This window comes from Phyllopteryx taeniolatus, chromosome 4 (genome assembly GCF_024500385.1).
Source record: "Phyllopteryx taeniolatus isolate TA_2022b chromosome 4, UOR_Ptae_1.2, whole genome shotgun sequence".
Classification (NCBI taxonomy): Eukaryota; Metazoa; Chordata; class Actinopteri; order Syngnathiformes; family Syngnathidae; genus Phyllopteryx; species Phyllopteryx taeniolatus.
In genome coordinates this window covers 30,833,330-30,860,542 of record NC_084505.1, presented here as the reverse complement: position 1 = coordinate 30,860,542, position 27,213 = coordinate 30,833,330, and the positions used below count along the sequence as shown (strand labels likewise).

At 41.5% G+C, this 27,213-nt stretch overlaps 2 protein-coding genes across 5 annotated transcripts; both read left to right on the top strand.

The window, feature by feature from the left end:
• The first annotated feature begins 468 nt into the window (after window positions 1-468).
• LOC133477163 (small ubiquitin-related modifier 2-like) lies at window positions 469-12,415 on the top strand. Of its 4 annotated transcripts, XM_061771616.1 has the most exons (6): window positions 1,879-2,010; window positions 2,825-2,896; window positions 8,025-8,167; window positions 9,563-9,657; window positions 10,229-10,256; window positions 11,226-12,415. In XM_061771616.1, the coding sequence occupies exons 2-6, from the start codon at window positions 2,874-2,876 to the stop codon at window positions 11,357-11,359; spliced, it is 423 nt and encodes a 140-aa protein (XP_061627600.1). In that variant the 5' UTR covers window positions 1,879-2,010; window positions 2,825-2,873; the 3' UTR covers window positions 11,360-12,415. The 4 variants fall into 4 exon arrangements, with proteins under 4 accessions (XP_061627601.1, XP_061627602.1, XP_061627600.1 ...); XM_061771617.1 differs by lacking the exons at window positions 10,229-10,256; window positions 11,226-12,415 and adding an exon at window positions 469-608 and having other exon boundaries at window positions 9,563-9,663; XM_061771615.1 differs by lacking the exons at window positions 1,879-2,010; window positions 2,825-2,896 and adding an exon at window positions 4,883-6,081.
• A 290-nt stretch (window positions 12,416-12,705) lies between these two features.
• zgc:174863 (uncharacterized protein LOC100136852 homolog) lies at window positions 12,706-25,343 on the top strand. The gene is made up of 8 exons (XM_061771614.1): window positions 12,706-13,004; window positions 16,152-16,231; window positions 17,063-17,395; window positions 18,114-18,428; window positions 20,911-21,039; window positions 23,880-23,924; window positions 24,008-24,064; window positions 24,145-25,343. The coding sequence occupies exons 2-7, from the start codon at window positions 16,156-16,158 to the stop codon at window positions 24,061-24,063; spliced, it is 954 nt and encodes a 317-aa protein (XP_061627598.1). The 5' UTR covers window positions 12,706-13,004; window positions 16,152-16,155; the 3' UTR covers window position 24,064; window positions 24,145-25,343.
• The last annotated feature ends 1,870 nt before the right edge of the window (window positions 25,344-27,213 follow it).

The following is a 27,213-nucleotide window of genomic DNA, read 5'->3' as shown; positions in this document are numbered from 1 at the left end:
TTAATGAACGTAAAGAGAACATCAGCAAATTGAAATTGAGGGTTAAAAAAGAGCTAATAATTTGCCTAACTTAAACACTGCAGTTAAAGATGCTATTTGATCACGATCATAAAGAGCAATTACTCAGTTTAGCGTTAGTAAAGTTGTACATGGCCATAAAATGAGCATAATTAGAGGTTTACATAGTTAAAATACAGAGGAAGTCAATACAAAAAAAAAATTGAATAATACTGGAATGCCTGTTTAAACAGATATTTTTAACTGCTTTTTATAAATGTCTTTTAAAAAAGAAGGCAGGAGGTTAATAATGCAACAGTGAAATGTTGTTTTTCCCCTCAAGTAAATCTACTCTAAGCAAGCAAGACAATATAACGGAGTACACGTAGAATTCCCCAAAGGTTATTTTAAAAAATAGAACGGAGTAAATATAGCTCGTTACTTACTACCCACCTCAGGGAAGCGGTTGCTGTATTGTTCTTCTCCAGTGCGCTAGGCGGCGCTAACGCTGCGTAACTTGCGGGGGAGGCCAAGCGGCGGCACTCAGCGAACAAGACACGATACAGAGCGGCAGAGACAACGCAGCAGCCATGGCAGACGAGAAACCCACGGTAACGACTTATATCTCCGCCTTTGTGCCTTTAATGTACCCTCGCTGTGTGCTCATTAGCCACCAGACAGATAATACGAAACAATAGTATCGGGGCCGAGCCAAATAAGTCGGGAAACCACAGGAGCCGGCGCTAACGCACAATCGAGCAAGCGGCATCAATTAGCAAGGCAGGCTAACGGAACAGAAGAGAATACGGTAATAATTACTATCAGCGTTGAAACCCTCACGGAAACATCACAATCGCGTCTCTTTTGATTTGAATATAGTGGCGGGAGTGTTTGAAGGGTTCAAAAACAATTCCGGGCCATTGACTGCCATTCTACTACAACGCCGGGATGGTCAACCTACGGCCCGCGGGCCACGTGGGAGGACATTGTAGTATGTGTGGGGGGAAAAAAACAACCGCGTTAAAGAGCATTCCAGTGATATAAGTATCATTTTCCATTGACAAATATTAAGGAAGTTATGGCTCTTTAAAACCAAGTCAATCGGATGGGAGCGAGAGTTTAAGTAGCTGTTACCTTTTTTGTTGTTGTTGAATCTGAGCTTCAGACTTCCATGACTATCTCAATCTCTATCCTATTTTTTCATGTATGGTATCATTGAAAAGCTTGCCAAACACAGAAAATAACAACATATAATAATGATGAACCTAAAGTAATTGTAGAAAGCCAATTTCCACAAAAAAATATACAAGATAATGGTCAAATCCAGAGTTTGCAGATCGCAGTCAGGCGATGTGTGGTTTAATTTGGCACTCAAACATGCATAAAACACAAATTGAGAGCCGAGAATGAACAAACACTTAAGACGTAAAAGTTCATAGCAAGGAAAAAATATAGCAGAGTTAAGAAGCATAAAATTCAGGAATTTATGGTTGGAAGCGACGGAAAATATGAGCCATCGTGGTGGGTGCCCAGTGGTGCATCCATAAAATGTCTGTGGACAAATCAATTTACGTCAACCTTGGCAGAAGCATAGAAAAAATACATAATACAGATGTGCTTATGCCCTTAGTCACCTAGAGGTTTTTGAGGGGGGTTGTCAACTATAAATTCAGAAAATGTTGTCCGAGTCTTTTTTGAGAAATTTGAAATTGTGATTTAAACTAGGACACGTCTTTGGCCGCTGTGAAACACGTAAAACTGTGGTTCCACAACATGTGCTTTCAGCGGCTTGTTACGCGACCACTTTCGACAAGCCCGTCAGTGGCGGATGCATACGTACCCACACATTGGTGACACAAGTCGGTTGTTTGTGTCTGCTAGGAGGGAGTGAAGACGGAGAACAGCGAGCACATCAACCTGAAGGTGGCGGGCCAGGACGGCTCTGTGGTGCAGTTCAAGATCAAGAGGCACACCCCACTCAACAAACTGATGAAAGCTTATTGCGAACGGCAGGTTAGACGCGGCGCCTGTAATGCCAACCCTCTATATCAGCAATGGGACATCATAGCCAGCCTCCAAAATGTGCTTTTATTGTTTTTGAGGGCGGTAGTCTTGCATATTTTACAAGTGCTACCGGTCTCCTTTTCGGTACAATATTTCCACACGCTTGTAGCATAGTAGAGCTGCGTGCTGCACTGCGACGGGTGTTACGACACAGTGTCGTAACGGGACTCTGCATGGGTGGGTATCACATTCTGACCGTATGATAACCGTGACCAAAAATATTGCGGCTTCATGGTATCGCAGTATTGCAATTACAACGCTACAATTATTATTATTATTTTTTTAATGTTCACGTGGCTTCATGGTATCACAGTATTGCAATTACAACGCTACAATTATTATTATTTTTTTTAATGTTCACGTGAATACCGAGGACTGATACTTGATTATACCATTACATCTTGCAATTGTGATGAAAATGTTTAAACTAAATGTTCAAAAACAAAACTTTTTCTTGAATACGGTGTAAGTTTCACTAAAATGTAACACTTTTTAGAGTAACGTCTTGTCATTAGTAATAAAAAATAAATAAAAATTCCCGAACATTTCACTTGCGGCCTATAACAAGGCATTTCATTTGTGATGTCTCAGTGTGAGCACTAGAGGGACTACTTAGAAGGAGTAAATAGATGAGATAAAAACCTTACGGTTTTCTCCCACTGTGTACATATTATCATACCATTGCTGTGTTATGTTTTATTGGAATCAATGTCTAAATCGCAAGGGTTAGTTGGGAACATCATTTCTGTCTCCTTTTTCACAGGGATTATCAATGAGGCAGATACGATTTCGGTTTGACGGCCAGCCGATCAATGAAATGGACACTCCATCGAAGGTATGGCAATCTTTTTTTATTTATGAGTAATATTGATCCCTCACAGTAGAAAACTTTGAAGCTTTTAAAGCTACAAATGAGAAATGATACTTGCCGAGACAAGTCAATTATTCATTCATAGTCCATTCAAAAAATTATAATATTTGTACTCTTCCTACCTTCCCATTCCGGAATATTTAGAGATCCTGTTTGGACAACGAGCCACATTATGTTGTGCAATTATGATTAGGCTTTACACGATCAGGAGTTTTGGGAACGAATGTCTATTTAAATGACCTGTTCATTTACTATATATACTTGTGTACTTAATTGCTCAAAAAATTATATTTACAATCAATAATGCATCTTTGTTACTCTATGCCAGTGAGGCATAGTGACAGACAAATGATAAATGGTCTTCTATTAGATGGCAGGAAGTAAATACAGTAATTAATGTATCCACTTTTTGTGGCATTTTTGTTTGTTGGTGTGCCGTGAGATTTTTCAATTGTAAAATATGTTCCTTGCCTCCATGAGGTTGGAAGTCACTGCTCTACTCAGATCGTGTATTCTAATCAGTCAGGTCAAACCAACATTACATGACAGAAATAATGGGTGCTAACTTACTGTAATTAAATTACTTTATTTTTAATTAAATTACTTCACCCACACCGAAACTTTAGAGCATGATTCGACAGAACGGCGGCATGTTTACGTCCAACCGTTCGTGGTACCGCTAGTTCGCTAGGCTTCATAACGTTTTGTTGCCTACTTGCGAGCTGTATCGTATTCAAAGTACGTCAACATATCTGAAGCAAGCCTTAAACGAACGTCCTCTCCTGTCCTGAGCACCGGTGACCACCAACACACGTTTTTCCCCATTTTGTCCTTATAATACAAAGTCGGGCGCTCCACTCTTGTTGTCGTCGCCACGGTAACGAGTGTATCCGGTCGCATTTGAGTTGACAAGATAAAGCCCAATGATCATAAAAAAACGGGATGTGGTGGTATCGGAATACAAGATTTTATTGCAGTAGTCTGACAGTGCAATCGTGAAAGAGCAAATTTGTCTTGTAGTTTGATCCGAACATTACGTGTTGCCTGTCTCAGAGGTGTTGCCTGTTCCACACCGCCGTTTTTTTTTCTTTTTTAAACAACTTCATTGGCCGTCAGATATTTACAGTACTTCGTCAAAAGACACGTGACAAGGCTAAAAATAAACTAGCCTTTGGATTCAAATATACTGTGCACGCGGCGACGCGGAGTTAATGTCTTTTGCGGTGGATCGGATCTGCGAATTATGACATTAAAGCCGATCAGCATTGAATGCTAAATATCTGCCGATACCAATCAGCCCATAGAAATCGGTGTAAAGTCTAATTATGATGCTGTCCAGGGGGGGGCATATTTTAGGCCTTTGCAGTGCATTAAAACAAATGCTCAGTTTTGGGTGATCAATTAACAGTGTGTTTATCGTGAATGTAGTTCTCAGTGGTGTAGTGGTGCTGCATTGTTTGCAATTCATACATTAGCCTTTGGGGCAGCACGGTATACGAGTGGCTAGCACAAGAACTCACAGAGACGTTCTGGTTTTGGATCTCGCCTCACGCCTTCCTGTGTAGTATGGGCGGGCGAGTACCGATATCGGCCTTATTGGGTACTCGTGAATTCTCCCGATACCAGCCACTGATACTTAAAGGGGAAGGACACTCACATTTTTTTTTTTTTTTTTTGCAAGAATACATTGCATGTGCCACCACTAATCAAAACAAGGTATTGTGGTTAATACTGCGTTCGTGGAATACGAACTAAACAGAGTAATGTGCCCTGCGATGTAACCTGCCTCCTGCCAAAATCAGCCGGGGTGGACATTTGGCGTTCAATCTAATTGGATTGTGGGTCTTGAACTTCTCATCTTACGTCCAAACTTTGTTTTCAGTTGGAAATGGAGGACGAAGACACGATCGACGTGTTCCAGCAGCAAACCGGAGGATGTTTTCCTTAGACTGTTTCCTGTGTCTATCTCTACCTCCCTTTCCGTGTCCTTGAGCGTCCTCATTCTGACCCGGTTTTCGTCGTGCATATGCTACCAGCCAGTGGAACTCGTGTCACGCAGCAAGCAAGCAAACAAGCAGCAGTTGTTGTAGCTTCTTACACAAATGTTAACTTGTTCTTTCAGCAGTTGTGGGGGGCAAAATGTACTGTCCTTAGTTTTTATACTTCCATCATTGATGGTTTCAGGTGGAGTTTTTGGTATTCATAAAGCAAGCAACTCTGCAATTTGAATCCTCTCCGTTAGGAAAATGTATAATTGGAATAAATGGAGTCTTTTTTTTCCCTTTTTTTTTTTCTCTCCTCTCCCCTCAAACACCCGCCTCTGTTTTTAAGTGAGATAATACAGCAGATCTTAAATAAAGGATGGTACAATTGAAATTCAAAGCAGACATCCATCCGTTTTCTATTGCGTCTTATCCTGTTCCGGTTCGCAAGTGAGCTGGAGTTGACTTCGGACTACTCTGTGGACTGGTTGCCAGGCAATCGTAGCGCAAAACCATGCCCTCTCACTTTCACACCATCATTAAGTGGCACGGGAACTGCTCCACCATCGGTGACTCCAAAGTATAGATTCCTTCTTAAATTGTCAACATTCTAAACAACAGTTTCATTAACTACTAGTGAGGTAAAGCCGAGTGTAGTAAGGAAAACCGGGTTAAAAACTTGACAACATACGGTGCACCTTTGAATCACCCTAAAATAGAAGTCCGTAGGTTCATCGTTTTGTTTCAAAATGCTTTCAATACCACGTATAATGATGGATAGCATAAAACACATTTTGTTCGATAAGTGACCTGCCACAATTCTCATCAGATCCTGCACGAGCACGGACCCGTAATAAGCGGATGTAGTTACTTTTATTATCGGAGAGGATACTTTTATTTTCAAGGTAGCACCGGAAGTGACATCCGCTTTTCCAGTCTCGAACTTATCTCATCACAGGGTAGATTCGGAGACAGGTTGATCGAAGTTGCACCGCTTTGGACGGACAAAGATGAGGCGGTGAAATACTTACACACTTCAAAATTCACCTCACGTCTATGCCGTCTAGGTTTTTTTTTTTTTTTTTTTTTTTAAATCGCGACTACTGTTAAAATGACGACCACGACGACATATCAAGGGATGGAGCCCGGTGCGAAGAACAGCTCCAGGTAAAAAAAAAAAACGTCTCCGTGCTTTCCATCACTGGTAGCCACCATGATGTCATTAGCCAACAAGACTAGCATCTTCAAAATGTTCAGCGTCCCATTCTTGTTGTGAAATCTTGGTCAGTATTTGTTCCGAATCACAAAGATGATAGGAATTCAGAACGTAGTCGTGCCGCCGAGATGGAAGGCCTCACAAACGAGCCGTTTGTCAACGAAACTAGCTAGCTTTGTAGCACATGGCCCTTTGTACACCTTGCAGTCAGCTAGCCACTGATGAAACGCAGCAGCTCGTTTGGAGTACAACTGGCTAATTCACACATCCGACTGACCCATTTTAATGTTTGGATCCAGTGTCATGAAAACCGAAACGGAAAAAAAAAAAAAGACGACAGTGTTGGCTGCGCAGGGTGGGATGCGTTCCAGCAGGGTGGGGCCACCCGTGCGGGCTTCCCCATCACCCGAGGTGCAACAAAGAGGTCAACTTTACAGTTTTGAAACGAACATTACGACAAAATCATCCACCGGTACATTGATTACATTTTTTTATTTTTTAAAAGCAATTTCTTCATTTATCTACAATTGTCATGGCTGGCTAGAGGTTACGTAAGCAGATACCGATTAAACACTATTCCTGTGATGTGTGTTATTTTCTGACGATAAATATTAAAAGTTATGACCCGGTGAAAATGCACCAATTTCTCTGTAATAGTAATTGCAATGGGGGTCAAGATTTTAGGCGTGACCTTTTTGTTAAATACGAGTTTCAAGCTCTCATAACTTAATATTTATCTGATTATCAAAAGCTTACGATCATTGTAAGTCTTGCTAAACACAACAGAAAAAGATGGCGTGATAATGAACGCAATAAAATGTTATTTGTGCTGCTGTATTTTAATGTTGGTCATGATGGTGACAGTCGGAGAGCTAAGTATTTCTTTAGGTGGTACTTTGTGTATAAAATGTTTTTGGAAACACTGAACTATAGCACAGCCTCCTTTGCACAAGGTGGTACATGTAAGTTCATTGTACTTAGAAACAGTAAACACCTCTTCCTAAATAGACACCTTCTAATAACAAAATGTGTCATATTGTCATTAGTTTGCTGTATTTTTCCACAAGGTGGTCGTGTTTAGTTTGTTACACTCACTCAGGTTAGCGTCAAGTGTAGCCGATGGCATATTACTATGTACCTGCATGAATTTCATAAATAGTGTGACATGAAAGTAGCAGGACAGTGTGTAACAGGCCAGAAAAAGAGTCACTATATTATATGTAGATATCTTTCCAGAGATACAAATAACATCACGATATAGCCATTAGGCCGTAATTAATATATTGAACCAATAACATAAACGATACATGGCAACGTTAAACCAATTAAGAAAAATTAGCCTTCATGTGCATGAATCATACAGAAAGAAATAAAGGGAATAAATGAGTACAAAATGTTTTCTTTCATAATTTATAGATCCACATCATAAGCTGATCAAGCGTACTATAGGGCAGCGGCAATATGAATATATGATGGTGTGTACGGGTACAGTATCATTAAAGACGACAAATTGACATGGATATTTTGTCTGCACTCGGAATGGCCAATATAGGTCTTAAATTTATATCACAATATAATTGAATTCCCTCACTGGAACAGTATATATCGCAATACAAACTTAGGTGCTGTGCGGCTATTGCGTTATTATTTTTTTTGCAGACACTTATGAATTTACATACTAATTTGCTGTTGGCAGTTGTAGTATTGTACAATACAGTATAATAGTGCAACTGCAGCTCTCAGAAGTTAGGTCCACGTTATTGTCCTGATAATCAATAATGTCATTACAACGTACATATAGTACAATATCATAATTGTGTAACCTGTAGCTATCAGCTAAACATTCATCGTCGTTCAACTGACCCGATACTATTTCTGTACATCTTTCTTACAGGGTTCTGCGTCCTCCCGGCGGTGCCTCCAACATCTCATTCGGCGCCGACGAGGACAAACCACCCGTCCGCAAAGACAAGATGGCCTCCAGCGTTTTCGCTGAGCCGGAAGACCCCTACGCCAACAGAAGGAACAACCCGCCAGGTACTGAACTCCTCTTCATCCCGCTTGTAACCAGGAGTATGGTCATCAATGTAGGAGTACGTAATTGCCTCTTAAGATCAAGGCAAACAATATTTTCTCAGCAATTTTACATCAGATAAATATTACCAAATGATGCTTATCGCTTATGTGAAAAGCGCATGCGTGACACATCTCGTCAGAGCGCAGGCTGTTGAGTAGAGAATCAGCACCAATATTTACATTTTTCAGTATTTATTTTTATTCATCCATTTTTTTATGGCGCTTGTAGTTATTAGGGTCGCAGGTGAGCGGGAGCCTATCGCAGCTGACTTTGGGCGAGAGGCGGGGTACACCCTGGTCCCCAGCCAATCGTAGGGCACATACACTGTAGCTCAGTGATTCTCAAAGTGTGCTACCTACCACTGGCGGTATGCGGGGCTCCCTCTGGTGGCACACGAAATAATCATTGAATATTGTCGCACTCGCAACCATGCAGCGAGCCATTCATGAGTGATGTAATTTCCGATTGTCTGGGAGGCCATGAAGCTAACCGAGTATGATTTGTGACTGGTTGGGGAGATGAAGCAGAGAGAGTGTGTGTACAGTGAGTCAGATTCACTGAGGCAGACGGTTGCGAGAAATACAATAACAGTCGTTGAATGTTCCTTTGGCGTGAGTACGGTCGACACTAATAATTATTTTTAAAAATAAAAAGTTTGTTAATAAGCTCACTGCTGGTCCTGGTTCCTTCGTCCAAGTAAGGCAGCACGACATTAACAACCAGACTTTACATCGATCTGATCGGCTTGATCAGATTGGCCAATAATTTGCATTTTTTACAAATTTTGTGATCGGCTGTAATGTCTAAATTCACTGAGCGATCAATGACGTCATTGATTGGATCCGAGAATGAAGAGATTGCTGACACAATCCCGTTTACTCCGGGGACATTCCGTGCTGCCGTCGTGTATGTTTGAATCCAAAAGTTAGTTTCTTTTTTTTTTTAGAACTGTATTGTGTTTTGAGACTAGGTTGCGGGCGCAGCTCTGGCATTCCCACAGCTGTGGCTCTCCAAATAAAGCCCGCGGCACAAGGAGGGATGCGGCCAAACCCGACTGAACTCTGGCGCAGTGTGCGGTGTTCGGCAACCAGTTTTCATGAGTGGCTGACGGTCGGCCAACATATAGCCAATCAAGTTACGCATGCGGTTTCACACACTCCGAAAATAAATTTCCGGGTTTTAAACTAGCGAGACCCAGCCGGCAGTGCGTCTATTTTTGCGTGACTGCCCGACAGGCCCTGCTCCCGGTTTTTCTTGTAAATGATTGCATAAAGATCGCAACAGAGACATTGCGTACGACGCTAGTCGCTTGCTTGACGGTCTGTCACAGTGTGCGTCATGTCCTCTTTTTCCAGGCGGAAAGCCGACGGGGGTCCTGTGCGGTGAGTCGTCAGCCCCCCTTAGGAGAGGAGCCACCAACGCCGCAAACTCGGCAGACGCTCCCTCAATGGTAAAGGTCACATCATGGGGTGCAAGATCATGAGGTGCAACAGGGAAGTGCAACATGCAGACCGAGCCGGCGAAAACGCAGAAGTACACAAGTACTTCCCTCTCCATTTCATCGCGAATACACACACTTAAGAAATACTGCAACACATTTGTATATTGTTTACTTTCGAATACAAGTCTTAGTAGTCTCGTTGCAGTAAATATAAGGAAGGAGAACTAAAAACAGAAGTGAAATCCACAAGCTTCAGCTCTGCTAAACTTTCATTTGTTTTCATCTTCTCCTATTGCCAAGAATGGAAGCAAAACAACGGTGTGAAAGTTAGCGATTGATTCAGGTCATACATGTGACATTAAGTGCAAATTATTAAATGTTTCAATAAGCAGAGTAATTAAATTACAATTGATTAACATTTAAGTGTGATCTCCCATTTATGCCAAAAGAAGCAGCCATTACCAAATGGAGCAGTAATTGATGAGACAGATGATAATATTTGCACCCTTACTATTTATAATTCGAGTACGGTAAGGATTTCCATGCGTCTATGATGACAGAACGTCCTTCTTTTTTTTAGGATGGAGACACGCCCGTATGCGACAATGGTAAGTACATTTATTTTCTTCGTCATGTTAACAAACTGGTTTTGCTTGTTGCATACAGATTGTATAGTTCTGCCTAGTAATGATAAAAGCTACTAAGAGTTAGTTGAGACTATTTTGAGCGTTTATCTGCTGTACAGTGGAACATCTGGAGGTTGTCAAATAAATACACATTTTTCTATGGAAAATAAATACTGTCAAAATTCCAGGGTCAAACGGCCAACCATAAGATCTTAACAGGTGGGGTCCCAAGCTGTAGATTATAACTCATGTTAAAGGTGACATGATGCATTTTTTCCACAATTTAAAACAGTGTAGTACTGTGTGATACTGACACTATCCCATATCACGATAAGAAAAATGGTCCCTGATGAGTATTTTGCCTTAAAATTACTTGAAATTAAGAGCATTTTTCCCCCTTGTATTTTCTCAATTTTTTAATGAAACATATTTCAAATAGAAAATGCAACAAAATTAATAAAATATATTTTAACAATACAATAAAACAATAACTATCAGCATCCATGTTGCTGTGTTGTTACCCTTTAAGCAACAGATATCGCAACACAAATGGTCCAGCAACACATGCAGACAATATAACTATACTGACAGGCATATATTCTTTGTCTGCGAAGAACAGCTAATATTAGTGCTGTACTAATGAGCTGTGAGGAGTTCAGACATTTCAAAAAACAGCATATCCGTATGTCTTATACTGCCCTCAGGTGGCCAAGGCACATACATCGGAATGAACGGCATTGTAGGAGAAAGTGTGACAAAAACTGTTTCAGTCTTTTTAATTATGTCATTACTATGTTTTTATAAAGTATAATATTATAGAGTGCCAAAATATTACCCAGAAAAGTGTTTTTTTTTTGTTTTTGTTTTTTTTTGGGAGGCTGGAACAGATTTGAGGTGTTTTCATTCGTTCATCTCGTAATAATTATGTGTAATAATTATGTGTGTATTCAGGCAGTGACGCCGCTGAGGCAGCAGCAGCTCCCGAGCGTCAGGATGTCGCCCCTCCAGCTGAAGATCCGGCAGCGGGACCACCCTCTGGACGCAGGAATCCGCCAGGAGGAAAGTCCAGCCTCATTCTGGGTTGAATCGTGGCCAAACTAACCCCACCGCCCTCCTCCTTTCCCCCACGCATCTCAAACTGGGATGGTACCTTGAACGTCCCCTCTGATGTCTCCCTAGTGCCGGTCCTCCTCCACATCTCAAGTGCATTGTTTTGATACCTCCTTGTCGGAACCATTTTTGTACTGTTGTTATTTATTTTTTGACAGAAGCACTTTATGTCTTTGCAAGTCAGCCGTTTGGTCCTTATCTTCACCCGCAGAGAAGCCCGCAAGGATCCCCGTCCCCGCCATCAACGTACGGTAATTCACCCCTCATTTCTTTCCAATGTCACGGCACAAACTGCAGGCGACGATGCGAACATCAACAGAAAGCTGTCACTTTTGAATTTTGATTTCAACCACCTTGCATGCACCTTTTGGTCCTGAATCACAAGTGATGAGAAACTTACTGTGAAAACTTTAAAAAAAACAATATTTTTACCTTTTTCTGTGGTGGAAACATGTTGTTTGTTATTGTGACTGCATGGACATTTGAACCTTTCTACTGGTTATGGTATTTAAAAATAATAATAATCCACACAGGAAGAACATCAATGATCGCCGGTATTCCGAATCCTGCCTTTTTGAATTGTAGTGGCTAACCATTTGATGTTTTACCGCTCATGTTCACTCTGAAGCTAAGTGTGCCTCCTTTTTGCGTTTCAAACTCTGTCAAGGCTGGATTGTCTGGACACGTGTAAAGCAGCGACACGCTGTCCTTTACATTGCAAGCCAGCAGAATGTGGTTGGGCCTGATGTTAAACAACCTGTCCTGCATTTGACAAGTGACCTTATGCCACAGCTCAGCCTTTGTTTCTTCTCTAGATGTTTATGTTCATTGTGTCACTGCTTCTATGGGCAAAATAGACATCCAACTGTCATTACAACTACTACCTGTGGCATCGTGTACTGTTTTTTTGTTATGTTTGTTTTTTTATTTTTTTTTCGTCCTCATGCTGGATGTTAAGTCGCTTGCAGACGTATGAATTGAAGAAATGGCACAAGTGGAAAATCAACATTAAAAATCAATTTAGACCATGACTGCTTGTCTTCATTTACTTGCAGGAACGGCACATGAATTTGCTTTAAAAAAAATAAAATAAAAAGTGACTTTATTCTCAACATTACAACTGTATTCTCGTAAAAATGTGATTTCTTGTAATCTTGTGACTATTTGCTCAAACTAATTTCAAATGCACTGCAGCCTGTGAGGTAAAAGGAAACGTCGTTGGAAAAATAAACACCTGCACCTGAAAAAACTAACGAGCAGACTATTTTGGGATTTAAAGGTGTTGGTCAATTAATGATTTACTCTGGTTCTCGCGTCGTTACCGGCCCGCATTGTTTTTTTGGGTTTCACCCTCCCGCCCACGCGTTGCGCGGCGAGTGTGCTTGCTCATACCGAAAGTGAAAATAAATAAGTAAGCAAGCAAAAACCAAACGAGGGAGAGAGGCGGGCGGTGAATTTCTGATAGTCATTCGGCCAATGATACCCCCGGAGACGACCACGAAGTCTGTGGAAGTTGGAGCCGCTGTTTGAGAGGACAGGACAGGAGAGTGCCGTCGTCCGCCACACACTGCCTGCCTGGAGCGTCCATCTTGACAACAACCCACCGACGATATGGTTTAAGTGAGTCAACATGTTCACTTTCAATGTGGGTTTGACCATTTATGTTCGCTTGGCTTTAAAGATCATGTTCACTTAATGAGTGTGCAGTTCGACCATTCACGGGGGGGAACAACCCACAATGTAGTTAAATTGATGTACAGTAGCGATCGTCTATGTGTAAGGGGGGCGGGTTGACCTCTCACTCTGCGCTCAATTCCAGCAATTTCTTTTTTTCTGTAAATGTGTAACCCTCGTCATCCCATTAAAGTCATCATAAAGATGAATTGTGATGATTAAACCAGAGGGGGTCAAACCTTCTGGGACCCTCTCATAATCCAATGCCAAACATTATAGCGTATCCACCATGTGAATTTCAGTATTAATCTTTGACCTGTTTAATAGAAAGTAACTTTTTCAGTGAGTTCAATGCAATATTTGTTCATCATGGGTGACATGGCGAAAGAGTGGTTAGCACATCCGCCTCACAGTTCCGAGGTTGTGGGTTCGAATCCGGGCTCCGACTTTTCTGTGTAGACAGTGGCGTGCAAAAGGGGGGGGGTCGGACGGCACGGTGGCCCCCGGTCAACTATAGAAAATTGCCGAATGGATTAATCCATTGTCACTCGCTGGCGTGCACTGTTTCCACTCACAACATGGCTGCGAACAGACAGGAGCTCTTTTATACAAGCAAAGGCAATGTGGTCACTATATTTAGCAACATTCCTGACTATTGTTTAAAAAAAAAAAAAAAGTGACAAGCGACTTTAGTTCCTGCTAAGAAACATACAATACGAATGGAATCATTTTCACATTGTTTTCCATATGACATGAAAGGAGCCCTGAAGGCGATCGCAGAGCCAATTACGCTGAACATTTCCAAAGATGCTGCAAAAGCAGTGATTTATCCTCATTTGGAAAACGTTTGACCCGAGGTATGTGCTGTCCAAGCTGCAATTATTTTGCTGCTTTTGCCTGTTGTTGGAACCGCACATGAGAAAACAGCGTGAGAGGTGACTATGAAAGTTTTTTTTCCCCCGTCTGTATGTGCCCTGTGATTGGCTGCCTTTACTTACTTCTTGCAGTCATTGTTTTCTCTTCTCCAGGCCCACCCGTACTGTTCTTTAGTGTAATGTATCTTTCAATCACTGGGGCTTTATTCTACAACCATTATGAGTTTATTCTAAAAAAAAAAAAAAAAAAAATACGTTCTTTTTGTGTTTTTCCCTGTTATGTAGTTTTTCCTGATAATGTGGCACCTTTTTTCTTTTTTTTTTTTTTTTTTTTTTATCTCATGGAGGTCTTCGGTTTATGAAGTTCTGTTCCTATGGTGGTGACACAACCCACATTTGTCTGAACGTACCGTAGTCTCTCACGAACCTACGCAAACGCAGTAGTAACGTCATAATATACAGTAAATATTTGTATGAAAAAAAACTTAAAAGTTGTGCTGCGTGACTGCATATTCAGCGTTCATTGCGTGCCGTTCATAACCTTGAAACCTCCTACGTCGAGCGAGACTAGTCAACTGAGGATCCCCTGTGTTCGTTTTTTTTTCTTTTCCTCATAACGTCGACTTTCCCCCCTTTGTAGTAATACCGTATTCTTCATCAAACACGACTTTCATGCAACACTACGACTTTTGGCAATACTACACATTCTTTTCACATAACACCACGCCCCGTTTTGTCACACTAATAATGCCAACACGGCGGTTTTATTCTCAAGGGAAAAAAAAAACCCCAAAAAACAAATGCGATCCGGACTTGTTGTCACCTGTTTAGTGAAGTGAATCATGAAAAATTAACTGCTGATAACCAGTTTTGCTTGTGCAGTAAATCACACGTTGACCAACCGTATTTTTATAGTGTGTGTATACGGTAACCCCCTTGAGGGTTCGTTGTTGTTTGACATGCCACTGGTTACTTGCCAGCAGTTTTTTTATTTCATTTTTTTTACAGTTTGTTTAGTTCTACTTGTACTTAATCCCATGAAAGAATGTGGGAATGCTTATGTTCCCACGTTGAGCCCCGACGGGCCTCACAGCTGCGCTCCTTTGACACCACTACTCCTACTTTGCTTTTACAGTGTGGGGAAAAAAACAACACAAAAAAACAGACCGCATCGGTCAGAACGAGACACGCTAACCGACAACAAAAATGGCCGCTTAGTGTCATAATGTCAGAGTGAAATCCAACCTTTATTAACTGCACAGTAGTGTAATAAAATGGATAATCACAAGTAGATTTTGATAGTTTGTCGCTTTCGTAGGCATATTGTGAATGTACAAGTGTGCGGCCCATTTCCTGTTCAGTGGTTATTATCGCGCTTTTGCTTTTCGCTTTCACTGGTCCCATCTGTGGCTGCATCACAAAAAAATAATAATTAAGTTGTAATTCAGGAGAAATAAAAATCTTAAGCGTGCCCCTACTACTCCCAAGCGGCTGTCATTAAAAAGTGCCTATTGTCATTTTGAAACTGGAACAGCAAACATTGCAAACAAACCAATTGTCACGTAGATGTCATAAATACATACGTTTATCATTTTTGGAACAGTCCAAGGGGCAAATGTGAGGGCTGGTTAACAAGCTGGTCCACAGTCCAGGACTTTCACTCTCTGCATGAGCAAATATAATTTGCGTGCTTCAGAAAAGAAAAGTGAAAACAGTTAGCTATCAGATTGAGTAAACGCTCACAATAGCTGGAAGGGTGGTCTGTTTCGGATCCCACCAAACTACAAAAGAGCAGGCACAAAGAAAGATAGAAATTGGGGTAAAATAATATACAATATGTACAATGTGGGGTCACAGCACACAATATTATGCTGCAAATAGGCCGGGGTCTATTTGCAGCATAATATTGTTGAAAAACTTCTTTTAACATCACAATTGAATTTGTGAAGTATATTGTTTTTCTTTTCAGTGGGATCTTTGTAGAATTGGTGTTTAGACTGGGAATAATTGCCTCAACTGAGTCAAATTGCTAATTTGGTTTAGTGCACTGTTAAATGATCAACCTGGTCTTTATTTATAGTCCGCACCTGTTCAGATGAGTAACTGAATCAAAACTAAATGGATTCGATGGCGCCCAAGAGGATTTGTGAATTCCGTCCGTTGACATCAATTCACGGATGATGTGGCTGTCTTGAAAAGAAATGACTTCGATTTGCAGGTCAATGACGATGTCTTCAGTTGGTATCCGGTTGTGGCTGCTGACGGTGGTCTGCGTCAGCGGGCAAAATGCTCTGAGCGGTGAGTTCTGCTCTTATAAATATGAAAGCATCTGTCATCTCTCGGCTTGGGCATCGTTTGAATTTGAGCAGTTCCTCATTTCGATTCCCGCTCCAAACGATTCTCGATTCCTTTTAGGGGGCTGAGTCAAAAAAGTTTGCATTGTTTAAATAAGTTCAAATTATGAACATCCATTTTCTTAGCAGCCCGCAGCATAGACTAAAATGAATATTTGACTCAGAGTTCTAAAAGTTAAATATAGCATTGTTAAAATAGTTATTTGCGACTGTTTTATCACATCCAATGGTTTATATGTGCAAGTTTTAACTTGACGTCCTGTTTTAAGCTTGTAGCCTTTTATTTTGAAGGGTACGCACCGGAACTCAGCATTTTGGCATGAATGGTGACTTCACACGACACCGGTGAAAACAAAAGTAAAACGAGACGGCATGAAAAAGTAATGAATGGAACCAAATGCTCTGTAAAACGTTGATTCCTTTACCTTCCTACCGATGAGGAACAAGGCCAGTGTTTGTGATACTGTGAGACAACGCTTATGTGAATTTTGTCCCAATTCATTGTGATGTAAAGTTGCTAGTTTGGCTAGTTGGCGATTCTCGATGCCCAACCTTAGTCATCTCATATGAGTCATCGTCAGAGAAGCAATTCACGCAGTTTACCTCACGCTAAGGCTAAAATCATCATTCAAGCCATTAACCCTGTTTTCCCAAGCGCTTCGACTTGATCAAATTACATATTCGGGTTTGTTTTCTAAAGGTGCCGTCGGCTGGGGCTTTTGCCACGCAGACGTACGTGTGACGTCACGGTGAAATGTCCTCTTTTTCCCCACAGTTTTCTTGCAGGTGGTCTGCCAGAATGAGAACGTGGGCCAGTACGGTCGACCATCAGTGGTGGACTGCGTGATCAAGACGTTGCAGGAGGTGAAAGATCTGACCGTGACTACCGTCACTTGGAAGAAAGACGGCGTGCGCCTGCTGTTGTTTCACAATAACAAACTGGAGCCCACCCCGGGCTATTCGTTTGCGGATCCGTCTTGGAACAACAAGTCTTTGAACGTGTCCCTGCGGATCGCCGACACCTCCGTGGCCGACCACGGCAATTACACGTGCCTGGTGATGTCGGACAGCGGCTCGCACAGGAGCTCAGCCAGCCTTCGTGTCACGGGTGAGACTCGTGTTATCCCGCGGGCGACTAATTACTCTACATGCCTAATCTTTCATTTTCATTGGAACTACAATTCAGACTTTTTGTCCTGGGGAAAAATCTAACCTTACTCTTGTAAGATTACAACTTTATTCGCATAGAATGTATGCCTGCTTTCCAGTAACGTATAACTAGGATTTATATGCTATGACTTCTTGTGTCAAATTACAACTTTCTGGTGGTACTACAACTTTATTTTGCAAGATTCTTACATTTTTCTTGGAGCAGTACAACTTCATTCTCATACAACTTTATTCTCCTAAAACTATTGACTTTTTTTCTCAATTGAAACATGTTTTTTTTTTTCTCATATTACAATAAAATTTGCATAAAATTGCCAATTTCTTTGGGGGGAAAAAAACATTTTCGTGCAATATTACAAATTCTTCTCATAAAGTGACTTTGAGTACCAAAAAAGCAGAATACAAAAAAATATATATATTTTTTTATTTTTATTTTTTTTTATATACTGGTAGTAAAACTTTATTCCTGTAAAATTACAACTTTCTGGCAGTACTACAACTTTATAACTTTACACAACTTTATACTCCTAAATATTCTGAATTTATTCTTGTAATGACTTTTTTTGACATAGACTTTTATGTTTTTGTCTAATTGTCTTCAATTAAATGTGCATACAATTGCGTCTTGTAATCGTCACTTTCACTGTCCCTCGCAGCCAAATACAGCAGACCCAGCATCCACGCCACTCCGGCAGACATTACCCCCAACTCGGAAGTCACCCTGACCTGTCGCTCCGACGGCGGCTACCCAAAGGGCCGACTGGGCTGGTTTGTCGGTCCGAACGCGCGGCAGGTCGGAACAACTGGAACCGTGGCCGAGGTGATGAGAAATGGGCTGTTCAACCTGTCCAGCGAGCTGACTTTGTCGGTGGGGCACGTCGCCTCCGAGTACACCTGCGTGGTGTTCAACGCGAGCGACGGCAAAGGCGACGAGGCCGCATTCACGATACCCGACTCGGCCAGGTCTGCAGGTAGGCCAACGCCTCTCGAGTCACACAAATCGCACCATTTACACTGACTAAAAATATGCCACAAAAGCAGTGGCAGGTTGTGCATTTGGTAGCTGGGCCTAAATACACAATTAAATAGAATGTAAAGAATTCAACATTTTGGGCCACATTATTATTATTTTTTGCTTCAATTCAATGGACTCTGTGCTCCTCCTTCTGGTGTGTCTGCCTTGGGCACCTGGGGGCAGTATAACAGACATACGGATATACATCGAGACAGTCACGTTTGCTCAGTAAGCTGCAGTAATATTAGTTGTTCTTCGCAAAGGATAAACAATATACACCTGTGAGTACTGTTATATTATCTGCCTACACGTGTTGCTGTACCGTTTGTGTTCAAATATCCGTTGCTTAAAGCGTCATGAAACCGCCAGATAGATGCTATCCGTTAGCCCATCTCTGGCATTTCCCAGTGGCGGACGGTCCTCTTCGTAAGCGGGCTTTCGCTCAGCACCCCCCACCTAGCACCACTGACAAATGCACTTTGATGGGGAAGAAGTTCTATCAGCAATTATTAATGATCTTCTAATTCCGCGCATTTTCCTTTTTCTTCCTCTTTTTTGGCGCTGGCTTATTCCAAAACAAGGGGCAGCCTTCACAAGGGGTGTTAGGAGAAGAGCGTGACAGGAGAAGAAATGTTGTTAATGTTACTTCGGAGGCAAAACAAGGTTTGTATGGTAGTGAAAGAGAAGTTGGAACTAGTCCTGCCAGAAATGAACCAGCAAACTGGTTACTGGTTCATTGAAAACAAACAAAAAAAGTATCTGTTTTTAGATCTTGCCAACATGACGAGCATCTTGATTTAATCTAATCTGGCAAATTAGTCAGATTTACGAGTTACTGAAGTTTGTAATCTCGCCGATCAGTCTTTCCACGTTCCAGACAGGTGGCTCGTCAGAAACTGAGCGCGTCTATTAGTGGCGATAGATGCCACAGCGGTGGACGGGGCTTGGATATCACAAAATCCTAAACTCGTAAACAACGGCGGTTCCATAAGAGATGAAAGCTACCGTCACAGTTTTATCGGATTGTTGTGACTTGCTGTCTTTGTTATGTTTGCTTTCGCATCTGATGTGCTGTATCACTGCGGCGCATCGCATCTCCACATCAGATTCCTTCTAACCTTTCAATGGAACTCGAATTAAACAAAAGAAAAGAAAATCAGCTGCATGCTGGCTGAGGTGTGATCCTATCACCTATCATGTCACTCAACTAGTTTCACAAGAACAAGGTCATAACCTTAATACGTGATCTTAAATTGCATTAGTGTTTCCCCAATATCGCATTTATTTATTTAGTTATTTTGTGGAACGTACTGTATCTGTTGCAGAAATCCACACTATACTGTATCATCAAAATATGCGCTTTATCCAGTTGTGCATAGCAGAATTTGTGAAATATTGCCAATTTTGGCAAAACTATGACTGATCATCTCATTATTTCCTTTATTTATTTTATTGTTTTATGATTGTGCTTTTCTGACATGTCTTGCCGTGGTTTATACAGTATACTTTCTTTCTGTAATGCGCTCACATGTGGGAAAGGAGAGCCACAGTCGCCGATGCACTTTGCAGCCTTTATCGAACGCCGGGAGAACAGTAAAACACTAACACAATGAGCACACTTACGTAGGAGCTGCTGCCAGCCACAGCTCACACCCAGAAAGTCACACGCAGAATTGCCGAACACACAGAAACTACTACATTACGTCCAGTAATAAAACAATTTTTGTGTGTGCAAATACATTAACAAAGTGTTTAAAAAGTGTGTTCTAATAAGTTTAAATGTGTTTAAAGTGTGTAGCAGGGGTAAAAAAAAATTTAATAATTTTTTTTTTTTCCGGCCCCGCCTGTGTGGAGTTTGCATGTTCTCCCCGTGCCTGCGTGGGTTTTAAGGACCCGGGTTCAATCCCCGGCCCCGCCTATGTGGAGTTTGCATGTTCTCCCCGTGCCTGCGTGGGTTTTCTCCGGGCACTCTGGTTTCCTCCCACATCCCAAAAACATGCATGAATTGGAGACTCTAAATTGCACATAGGCATGACTGTGAGTGTGAATGGTTGTTTGTTCCTATGTGCCCTGCGATTGGCTGGCAACCAGTTCAGGGTGTACCCCGCCTCCTGCCCGATGACAGCTGGGATGGGCTCCAGCACGCCCGCGACCCTAGTGAGGAGAAGCGGCTCAGAAAATGGATGGATGGATGGATGTTTTTCAAGTTATGATGCACTTTACATCTGAGCTGGCGCCACCTACTATATTTTTCCCTGTCAAAAGAGAAATTACTCTCCTGGAACAATGTGTGACCAGTCAAACATCTTCTAGACAGAAAGAGAAAGTACAATTGTTTTGTTTCTGTGTCACAAAGGATTTTTTTCTTTCCAGTAATTGTCTGCCCTACCCAGATGCACCAAACCTTTAAATATGTTTTGTATTTTTTATCTCTCTAGGGCAAGGACAAAATCCAAAAGAGAAAGGCTTGGATTTGGCTACCAAAGTAGTGGCGCCAGTGGTGGTCATCGGGTCGCTGGGTATCGGATTGCTGCTCTATCTGGTGCTAAGCAAGAAGTATCCTGCCCGTAAGTAGGGTTGCGCAATACAGTATATCGTTTGAGCATCGTCATCGCAATGTAGTACATGTGCACAATAGTCACATCGCAGGGTCCTACAATGTTGGTGTACTAATATGCAGTGAATCAACTGTAATATTAATAAGTGACCAACAGAGGGACCTGGTTGGAAACGCTAGTAAGACTTCAATGTTATCAATGTTATGGTAAATTATGACCCTTCAAACTACACACTTGGAGCAGCCCAGAGTGTTGTACACTTCTCTTTATGATAGAGTGAACCCTCGTTTTTCGCAGTTAATGGGGACCGGAACCCCCCCGCGAAAGGTGAAAAACCGCGAAGTAGGATTTGCCACCCCCCTAGGAATTTTCGTGTATGTGTATGTGGGTACCAGAATGTTTAAAATATGTAAACAGTATTTATACCTTACATATTTGAGACAAAGATTACAACAGTACACATATTTACTTAAATCTTGAATTCTAAAACCTTATACAGTAATTACCATTCATCAACATTGCCTTCTGAGAGAGGCGAAGAGGCTTGCGTTGGCGGCGGAGGAGAGGCTCTCACTTGACTCGGAGAGGCTTTAGGTTCACGCGGAGATTCTTCTGCTGGAGGCGCTGATGGTGTCGCTGGGGTTTTACCTTGGAGAAAATAATGCTGATGGGTAGTTGTTGTCTTGTTTTTTTCTTTTGCTGCAAAATTCCCCTGTACATGGACACCACCCCGGCTCTTATTATGCGGCGTTACCGCACGTTTCGCTTCCTTATTGGAGCAGTTTTGCGGATGTTTGCTTCCTCTTTCTTGATGTACCGCACTGTAGTTTCATTCACGCCATAATGGCGTGCCAAAGATGCATAACTTCTGCCCTCTTTGATCATATCTATTGCTTGGGCGCCCCGGGGGAAGCTTTTGCAGGGGCACAGCGCTTAAAAGTTGTCACGAACACAACACTAAGATACAGTATGCAAGACAGTCAACATCGTGGACGAGACTGGCGAGACACAACAAGGGAAGATGCTGGGTGAGGCTGCGATGACGCGCAGCCAATCAGCTCACGGGATAAATCCACTCGTGCTCTCCTTGGTCGCGCCGGGAACCAATCACGCGCCTTGTCTGAGTGCCCCTGGCATGTACAGTACAGTACAGGCATGTACAAAGCCTCTGAGTCAACTCATCTCTTTGTTTGGCATGCCGGGAAACCTTCTCTCTCGTGCATCAACATGAAACAACACGTCTTTCCGCAATATGCCTGGTGACATGCCTGTATTTTTTCAGTTTTATTTTTTGATGACATTTTTATTTATTTATTTGTTTTTGATGAATATTTTGGAAAAACCCGCAAAGCAATGAAGCCGCAAGACTTGAAGCGACGAGGGAACACTGTACTGTAACTATGAATGAGGACACAGGAAACAATTACATGCCTGCATTTACAGTTTTGAACTTCAGAATGTAATGAACGAATGCATGTTGCAACGGATTGGATTGCAGTGTATAGAGATGATAGAAATATATATATATATATCCATCCATCCATTTTCTGAGCCGCTTCTCCTCACTAGGGTCGCGGGCGGGCTGGAGCCTATCCCAGCTGTCATCGGGCAGGAGGAACTGGTTGCCAGCCAATCGCAGGGCACATAGAAACAAACAACCATTCGCACTCACAGTCATGCCTACGGGCAATTTAGAGTCTCCAATTCGTGCATGTTTTTGGGATGTGGGAGGAAACCGGAGTGCCCGGAGAAAACCCACGCAGGCACGGGGAGAACATGCAAACTCCACACAGGCGGGGGCGGGGATTGAACCCGCGTCCTCAGAACTGTGAGGCTGACGCCCTAACCAGTCGCCCACCGTGCCGCCTCTATATCTATCTATCGATCTATCTATAATATTAAAATGTGTAAAATAGATTAATTAAAAACAAATGAATCGTGTTAGGAAAGTGCTGACTATACAGTATAACTGGGGATGAAAATAAATATTTTAACAAAAAAAAATATAAAATCACAATGTCATTTTTTTGTCCAATACTATGCAGCCCTAACTTAGTAACACTGACAATGTCTAAGGAGGAGGTCCGCAGGTTAGCTCATGTTGTAGCCACAGACCGGTTTCCCCATCTCATCCCATGCTAATTCAAACATGCTTCCAACTTTGGCTATGTTGTACTTGATTTGATAATTGTCAGTGGAATCCCCAACTAGCAGCCCACAGTAGTCTCAGATGTATACATGTGGTTAAATGGGGGGTGACCCTCTCCATCTTGCACATTAGGGTTCGGTTTCGGATTATTTTCTGAGTTAGTCCAGTTTGGATTAGCGTTCATCTGTTATAGTACAGCCACCAGGTTACATCCCAGGGTTTGGATTGTGGTATATTCTGGTCTGTTTTTATTGTAGCTCACAGGGTTATTCCAGTTTATCACCCCAGGGTCACTGTCTATTTTGGACTGTTGCAGTTTATACAGTATCTTGATTTTAGGGTTAGGCCACTTTTACTTTAGTTTTGGGTATATTTTTGTCAGTGTGTCTAGTCTAGTATGGATCATAGGGTTAAGTTATATTCAGGATGTCTATTTTGGACTTGTCCTGTTTTTAGGCAATGTAAGGGGTTAAGGTATATTCTGGGTTTGGACACTTTAATTTGGGGTATTTTCAAGTCAGTTTACATTCTGATTATGATTGAACTGTTAAACCTCAGGTTTATTCAGAACGATTTGTATGTAGTATTCTGGGTTATAACATTTAACTTTCTGTGGTTTGATTTGGCGATAATTCTAGCTTAATCCAGTTTACATCCCAACATTTTATTCTCAGTATTCATGATTTTATTTTTGTTTCAGGAAACCGCAAACCGGTTCTTCAACCTGGAACAGACCCAGAGCAAGGTAAACCTGCGCAGATGTGACTCTTTTTAAATGAAACAACAATTTAGCTCATTCTCACATATGTTTTACGTTCTTCAATAAAGGTTATCCACAGGATCATCCTTTGGTGAACCAAGAAAGCCAGGAGACCAAGGCGTGAGGTATTTATTTCACTTAAATGTCTGCTTAGTTACTAGTTTAGTGACAATGATGCTTTTCATGCATTTCTCTCTTTTGTTAGGCGACACTGCATGACCTACCGTCCGGAATCACTAGTCAGCATTTCTTTTTTTCCCTGTCCATCACTGACTGCTGTTTGGACCCAATAAATTGTAAAGTATTATAATGATTGTTCATCTGAGCCGCAACTTTTTAAATCACTGAATGATATCAAGCTACAGTAAATTGAGGCTGGGTGGTTAAAAGAGGACGAGGGTTCTACATAAGAGAGTGTTGTAAATGAATTCTGAGCATTAACACTGAGCAGAACGCTCTCCATTGCTCGCATTTGTTGACGTCATGCCAGTGAAGTGATTAATTACCCGTACGCAAAGAGTAGCAGAACCACTTTGGCTGCAGGGTCAGTTAGAAACCAATGAGAAAACATTGAACCTGACTTGGGAAGTGGAAACATTTACACTCACTGGAATAAATAAATTCCAGGATATGTATGCAGTAAATGTAGCTTCCTTGTTTAATTTGGACTCGTTGAGGAGCAGGCAGGACCTGTGTGTGTGTGTGTGTGTGTGTGTGTGCGTGTGTGTCTACGTGTGCATAATTTGAATTCTCTTTCACTTTCTACATAACTCACCCCAGATGATAAACAGACCAAAAAGAAAGCCTGTTACTCACACTACTAATTCTATCTTGACACTTTATGACAATTTGTGTGCGTGTGTGTATGTGTGTGTGTGTGTGTGTGTGAATCGATGCTCAGCATTTCATGACTATATATGTAGCACCACTTGTAAAGAAATCAAAATGTTTCCAGTCCTGTGTTCCAGACCAGTCTAAAGATTGGGAATTTCCAAGATCCTGGTTTTATTTTCGTTTTCCATTATTAATTCTCCCAGCAAAAGCAAAAGTCATCACATACGCTCACATGGAGAGAAATAGTCCTTATCTTGTTGTATCTTCTTTTTTTTATTTTTTTTTTTATTGTTTTATTTGTATAGTGTACTTTAATCTTTTTTTCCCCACCAGGATGAAAGTTTATTTGTGCATGTTTGTTTGCAATCTATGGAGTTTTAAATTTGATGTTTGATTTTATATGCACATCACAATGCAAAATTTGTAATAACAGAAATGTGTTTTTTTTTTGTGCCTTATTGGAAAAGGTAACACATGCATGGGATGTAAAATGTCATGTATGTAACCCTAACCAGTTTCTTAACGCTCTTGGATTATTTTGTGTATTAAAATGATTTTCCTGCCATACAATGATTATCTTGCTTGTTTTTAACCTGGGACTAGAAAGCCACTGATGGGATTTTGATCCCTCTTTTCAAACAAATTCAGCAAAATTCGAGACTGCCATCTGGTGGCCATAAAAAAAACAACCGTAACAACATTGGAAAAAAATGACAGCGCAAACGAATGAAACAAAACACAGAAATATCAATTAAACAACAACTGCCAATTATTCAATTTAATGATGAACAAGGACTGTAATGTAAACCAATTAAGAGGGTTTAAGAACAGTTGTATGAAAAACTTGTATGCTATCATACACACGACTGATCGTTTTTTTTTTCATTTACTCCGAGAGCATTTTAGTAGTAAGTTGGGTCGAGGGGGAAAAAAATCCGCATCGTGTATGAGAATTTACTAGTAGTGTTTGTGATGTGTGAAAGGTAATCCTGAGGTATACGTCACAATTTGGGGTGACACGTGACGACGTCATCTTTACGTCGATGCGCCGTTCGTAACCTCGTATGTCGGGATAATCGTAAACCGTAAACCGAGGAGCCCCTGGTCAAGAGCGGAAGTTGCGTCTCACGTCTTTTTTTTTGTACAACGGAAGTGGATTGTTGGTTTCATGTCTCATCCTCGGTGGGAGGCAAAAACTTGCCAAGTAGTATGAGGTGTCGTCGAGCCAGCAGGGAGCAGTATTGGGCAGCAAATGGACTTGAAAACGCTTGGAGACGACTTTGAATACCTTTGTGCGTCTCAAGTGTTTCCGAGTGTCGTCGTCGGCACCATCATTGGTAAGAACACGTTTCTTCTTGTCTTGTCCACTCATTACAAATGAGTACAAATTACATCCAGAAATGGTTGGTGTTCCAAAAAGCAGGAGTGAAGTCATTATTTCAACACCAGAATCGTAAACTACAAACTGATATTGCTCCCTTCTTTCTCCTCCCAAGAGCTGATTCAAAATAATATTGACATGTCACATTTAATCTCTCGGTCACACTCATAAATAAATAGTGTTTTGTGTTTTCTCAGCCGGGGATGTTGTATTAAGAATCTCAAAGAAGTCCTATTGAGAAATACTCAATGATAAAACATAATTCATTCTTGTCGTTTTACAGTTTGATCGCCACCAGGAAGTATCTGCTAACTAAACAATGTAGGATTTCAATCAAAGAGCTCTTTTCAAAATCTTAAAATACAACAGTGGCGTCGGTAGGTTTTGATGTTTAGTGGGGCTTAGCATTGGTTGAAACACATGCTACCAAATATTTTGGGGGGGCTTGACAAGTTTTTAGGGGGGGCTATAGCCTCGCCTCATTTTTAGTGGCATATTAAAACTACTGACAGTACTTTTGGGGAGAAGACCAACTCAGGCTAGAAATTTGTATTCAAAGCTGAGATGGAATTTCTGGCTCAAATGGGACCCCCGTTGCTTGTCATCACTAACGGAGACACTTTACCCCCCCACACACAATTTAAAACAGTGCCCAGGCGTCTTAATTAAGGATCGAGAATAATTTTACATTTTACACACCCTATTTCTTGTCATGCTGAAATTAACCTGTTTCAAACTCATTCACTGCCATTGACGGCTTTTGAAGTCAAATATCCATGTTAACTGGGAGGGCTGGTAGGGAATGAGTTTTAAAGGGACAGGCCCCGTCTCATGCAGGTGAGCCAGCTTTCGTCCCACCCCACATAATGCTGGACCAACAGCGAGTACGTTTCGTAACCTTGACGACTGGTGGCCGGAGCGAGCGGTGGCTGGATGAATTTTGCAGATATGCAAGGCCCACAAATATGCACGCATTCTTTTTTTCATACTTGGAGGCAGCACTAAGTCGCTTAATTCCACTTGTCAATTACTGTGTGGACCAGTGTACAATGATGATAA